Source organism: Oratosquilla oratoria, chromosome 44 (genome assembly GCF_046742065.1).
Source record: "Oratosquilla oratoria isolate Oo_2021 chromosome 44, ASM4674206v1, whole genome shotgun sequence".
NCBI lineage: Eukaryota > Metazoa > Arthropoda > Malacostraca > Stomatopoda > Squillidae > Oratosquilla > Oratosquilla oratoria.
Genome location: NC_134820.1, coordinates 14,582,151 through 14,587,913, shown reverse-complemented (window position 1 = coordinate 14,587,913; position 5,763 = coordinate 14,582,151). Strand labels below are relative to the sequence as shown.

General features: G+C 43.4%; 1 protein-coding gene across 1 annotated transcript; it reads left to right on the top strand.

The window, feature by feature from the left end:
- The first annotated feature begins 3,554 nt into the window (after nt 1-3,554).
- On the top strand, nt 3,555-5,222 carry LOC143022287 (uncharacterized). The gene is made up of 2 exons (XM_076180431.1): nt 3,555-4,245; nt 4,483-5,222. Exons 1-2 carry the CDS (start codon nt 3,555-3,557, stop codon nt 5,220-5,222), a joined length of 1,431 nt encoding a protein of 476 aa, XP_076036546.1.
- Nucleotides 5,223-5,763: the final 541 nt, after the last annotated feature.

The following is a 5,763-nucleotide window of genomic DNA, read 5'->3' as shown; positions in this document are numbered from 1 at the left end:
CATTTCTTTGCCTATTATCTTCCAACCACGTGTATAGCAACTTTTCCATCTCTGCCATAACTGCCGTACGCAATGCCGGTTGCCACAACTATCTTACGCGCTGTGCTGCCAGACATGTACAGTAAACTCATAATAGGCATCTGCTAGATGTGGTCGTAAGTGCGGGTGGTCGTAACTCGCGTACGTCGTAACTCGGATAGTGACTGTATATATATATACATATATATATATATATATATATATATATATATATATGTATGTTTGTGTGTGTGTGTGTGTGTGTGTGTGTGTGTGTGTGTGTGTGTGTGTGTGTGTGTGTGTGTGTGTGTGTGTGTGTGTTTGTGTGTGTGTGTGTGTGTGTGTGTGTGTGTGTGTGTGTGTGTGTGTGTATAGCTATGCATACATATATATGAATATGCATACATATATATATATATACATATATACATGTATATATATATATATATATATGAAAGAAATTCGCTAGTAACAGCGACATCAATCTGATAATTTTTAGAACAGTCGCATGTAGGCTCTGTGAAGGTAATCTTACGGATAGCCGAAAGCAGTGGGTTCGAATCCTACAGGCGACTGCCATAAAAATTATAATATATATATATATATATATATATATATATATGTATGTATATATATATGTATGTATATATATATGTATGTATATATATATGTATGTATATATATATATATGTATATATATATATGTATGTATATATATGTATATATATATGTGTATATATATGTATATGTATATATATATGTATATGTATATATATGTATATATATACATATACATATATATATGCATATATATAATTACAAATATACATGTATATATATATACATATACATATATATACATATATATATATATATATATATATATATGTATATATATATATATATATATATATATATATATATATATACATTATTTGAGTGGTTTTGTGAAACACGGATGGGTTTTTTTTCGGTTTATTCGCTGGTCCTATTCGAATGCAATTTGTCGCTGGCTGCCCCGAAGACAACTCCGGAGGTGCCAAATCTTCCTAGCTAAAATTATACATGGCGACAAAATATGTAAAATTGGGCGTTCCTTACGAGGGAGTACCCAATAAGAAAACTGCAGAAGAGTGGCACTCGTGGAGGTTGCCAATCCGAAGGGTCCGGTGTGACGACCGTCTGGCGATGACCTTTGACCCTGTACTTGGCGCGACTTAGAGTTTGTTTAGAATGTGCTGGTCCCGAGCTTGGCTAAGAGGCCTCTTTGTTGTCTCTTGATGGTGGAGAGATGGTGGGGAGAAAGAAATCGTCCGACGACGAAAGGAATCATCCGCCGCCTCACATTGGCCACCATTGAAAAGGGGCAAGGTCTTCTCGTCCTTTAGGCTATCACTGTAATCCAATTTTGGGTGGTCATGTTGTTTGTTCCTTGTGACGAGGTGCTAGCTTGCTGAGTGGCCATGCCCTGTGCCTTAGATATTCGCTCAGAGTGGCTTCGTGTGATTGGTCTGTCTGTCGCGTCAGAGTGATGTTCAGTACTATTCATTAAAAAAACTAAAGAGACCTTGTTGCTACTAGGTGGCTAGATAAACGGAAAAAATATCTACTTACCCGAGTTGACGTATGGAGGGAAGGGTGATGGAGGGTCGTGCTCTCCGTTGTGAGGTGTGTGCTGTCGTGGGGTTGCGGCTAAGGCCACCAGGATGACGGATGGAGTTGCGTAGTGAAGGGAGGTTTGTAGAGTGACCACTGCGGTTAAGGGCACTGCTGCAATTTATAGGGAAAGGTTAGTGTTTCTGTTGTTTTTTTAATGTATGAGGAAGAGAGCACATTATACAATACAGGTATGCATGTGTGTATGTTCACAAATATAAAAATAAAAAGGGGGGCGCGTAGGAGGCCTGTACGTCTCGTCGCTCGTGATGCAGCGGCGAAGGTTGAAGATTTGTCTAGGAGCTGAAGGATACGTCTGGATGCTGTGCAGTTGGTTGTTGTGGTGAAGGGCGTCTCGTCGAGGGTGATGCAGCTGGATTGTTGTGGCGAAGGGCGTCTCGTTGGCGACGTACAATACGTCTGTATTGATGGAGAAACAGCTGAGAGGGATCGGCGTAGAACTAGGGCTTCGTGCCGCGGTTGTGGCAGTGCAGCTGGTTGATGCGGTGATGTTAAATGTTTTCTTCGGTGTGGCGTGGTTGGCGACGTAGGTCTTTTGAGGGCTTTCTTCGGTGTGGCGTGGGTTGTTATGCGATGGGCTAGAACGTCGGTGCTTGGCATGGTTTCACTGGTTGTCGTCGAATCAATTAGTGTTGCACTGCTGCTTCGATGTCCACGGCTGTAGAGTTAGTCTTGCATCGTGATCCCACTTGTTGCCACCACTTTTGTTGGAGTGGTTTGGTGAAACACGGATGTTTTTTTTCCGGTTTATTCGCTGGTCCTATTCTTATGCAATTTGTAGCTGGCTGCCCGGAAGACAACTCCGGAGGTGCCAAATCTTCCTAGCTAAAATTATACATGGCGACAAAATACGTAAAATTGGGCGTTCCGTACGAGGGAGTACCCAATAAGAAAACTGCAGAAGAGTGGCACTCGTGGAGGTTGCCAATCCGAAGGGTCCGGTGTGACGACCGTCTGGCGATGACCTTTGACCCTGTACTTGGCGCGACTTAGAGTTTGTTTAGAATGTGCTAGCAGATATATGGGCTTAGGTCTGCTCTCGCGGTCCCGAGTTTAGCTGAGAGGCCTCTTTATAGTCTCTTCATGGTGGACAGATGGTGGAGAGAAAGAAATCGTCCGATGGCGATAGTAATCATCCGCCGCCTCACAATATATAATATATATATATATATATATATATATATATATATATATATATGTATATGTATATGTATATATATATATATGTATATATATATATATATATATATATATATATGTATATATATATATACATATATATATGGGGGGGGTGATTGGAGTGCACGCGTCTTAGGCTAAGCTATTCTTAACCTTACTATAGCCTCTCCTCCTAAATGCTTGCATGCTACCTTCCCGTGGTCCCCCTGTTTATTACAGAATGCATGTAAGCGACCGAGTGTCAGACGGTATAATCAGACCCCCTGCTGCCTTGTAGGGTATGCCACTTTAGGTAAAGGCTAGGAGAAGGAAACTCCGAAATAAAACCATGCCAGTTGGTCTGGCTGCAAGGCGAGATCAGGTGGACTGGATCATCGGCAGACCGATGCAACTCCACACCACAGTCCTGCACGTCACACCTGTGTGCCACAGGAGGAAGGTGTGGAGCCAGAGTGTGTGGGCATCACTCTGGCAAAATGTTGTCCACCCTAAACAAAGTCACTCCAACGGCCTTTTCAGTCTAACTACTGTCTCTCTAACACCCTCCTTATTTCCTTTCTCTTCCTTTCCTTTTAACCCTACCTAGAAAGTCCAGTGGCGATGGGACAAGGGTGGTGGGAGTAGTCGTGGTGTAGCTGGAAGCTCTTAGCCCGGACCTGCACAATGCCGGCAGGCGTGTGATGGCCGCTTCTCCTGTGACTGTGACCACACAGGGACTCGGTCCTGCACCTGTGACTGAGCAGGCCTATTCAGGTGGGCTAAACATCGGTGGTCACACCATCTCTGTCATTGGGCAGCTGCACCCAATGACACACCGTATATGCAGCCGTGAAAGAAGGAATAATTACAGTAAATCGTACCTCAAAGTAGGTGCATGGAATGTGCGCACCCTTATGGATACCAGAGACACAGACCGCCCTGAAAGACGAACTGCCTTAGTCTTAAGAGAACTCGCCAGATTCAACGGTGATGTGGCTGCTCTCAGCGAGACTAGAATACCTGGCAAAGGACAAATCACAGAAGTTGGGTCAGGGTATACTTTCTTTTGGAAAGGGAAAAACCCGGAAGACCACCACTCCCAGGGTGTTGGTTTTGCAGTTAAGACCCAATTAGTAAAAGCCCATAACCTGACACCACATGCGATTAATGAAAGAATTACCTCACTAAGACTACCACTCCCGAAAAACCAGTTCATCGCGCTAGTATCAGTGTACGCTCCAACACTAGATGCGGAAGAGCATGTTAAAGGTGCCTTCTACCAACAGCTTGACACTGTCATATCCCAAATTCCAGCTCGGGACCGTCTCCTTCTCTTAGGGGATTTTAACGCCAGAGTGGGGCGAGATCATGAACTCTGGCATAACATAATCGGTAGGCAAGGCGTGGGTAACTGCAATGATAATGGCCTCCTCCTCCTTGGCCTCTGTGCTGAGCAGGAACTGTTCATCACAAACACGCAGTTTAGACTCCCGAATCGATCTAAGACCACCTGGAAACATCCTAGATCAAAACATTGGCATATCTTAGATTATGCCATTGTCAGACAACAACACAAAAATGAGGTTTAGATCACGAGAAGCATACCTGGAGCCGATGACTGTTGGACAGACCACCGGCTGCTTATCACAAAATTAAAACTAACCATCAGAAGAAAGCCACGTAATATCCAACAAAATGAAGCCAGAGGTAGATATGACACTGATAAATTAAAAGACCCTGATACATCCCGAGCTTTCCAAGCAGCAATCCAGCAGAACCTATCAGCCAGAGAACCTTCAATAGACGCTGAATGGAATAACATACAAGATGTCATCAATGAAGCTGCAAGAACCGTAATCGGCTACCAGAGCAAACAGCATCAGGATTGGTTCGACGACAACGACGAAAATATTAAGTCCCTCATTAACGCCAAACGGAGAGCCCGAATTGCCCTCGACCAAGACCCTAATTCCCAACCAAAGAAGGCTAAATATACACAAGCAAAATCACAGTATCAAGCTAGGCTTCGAGAAATACAAAATGAATGGTGGCAGGAAATGGAGCAAGACCTACAAGGTTACGCTGACAGCAGGGATCTTAAAAGCTTCTTTGCAGGCACAAAGAAAATTTTCGGACCAAAGCACACTGCTGCAGGGACACTTTTGGCAGCTGACAATACCATCCTCACGGAAGACCATGAGATCCAGAACCGTTGGATAGAACATTTCAACACTCTCTTGAACAGGAACTCAGCAGCCCAACAAGACTTCCTCCGAAATATGCCACAACATCCACCCCAACTATGGATGTCCCTACCACCAACATTACAAGAATTAGATTTAAGAAAAGAACTGGCATTCATTCAGTAATTCGTCATGGCGAAGCCTCTAGTGCTGATATTAAGGCGGCTGAAAATTTGTGAAGGTGTTTGAAAAGCTTGTTAGTGACGAAGGATACCTACCGCATCAAGTGTTTAATTGTGACGAGACTGGGTTATTTTGGAAAAAAAAAATGCCTAAGCGTACATTTATCACGGCAGAAGAAAAGAAGCTGCCCGGACACAAGCCTATGAAAGATAGGCTCACGCTTGCCCTTTGCTCTAATGCTAGCGGCGACTTCAAAGTGAAACCGTTGCTAGTCTACCATTCAGAAAACCCAAGGGCCTTCAAAGCTAATAAAGTGATCAAAGAAAAACTACAAGTTCTGTGGCGTGCAAATAGCAAAGCATGGGTGACTCGTCAGTTTTTTATTGAATGGATGAATATAGTTTTCGGTCCATCAGTGAAGGAATACTTAACCGATAATGGTCTACCACTTAAGTGTGTCCTTCTATTGGATAATGCTCCCGCTCACCCTCCTGGCCTTGAGGGTGACCTTTTAGATGAATTCAAATTCATTAAAGTTGTGTAT

Coding starts and splice junctions, on each gene's coding strand:
- LOC143022287 (XM_076180431.1), top strand. CDS start 3,555: ATGGCCGCTTCTCCTGTGACTGTGACCACACAGGGACTCGGTCCTGCA. Junction 4,246..4,482: donor ACTCTGGCATAACATAATCG/GTAGGCAAGGCG, acceptor ACTGTTGGACAG/ACCACCGGCTGCTTATCACA.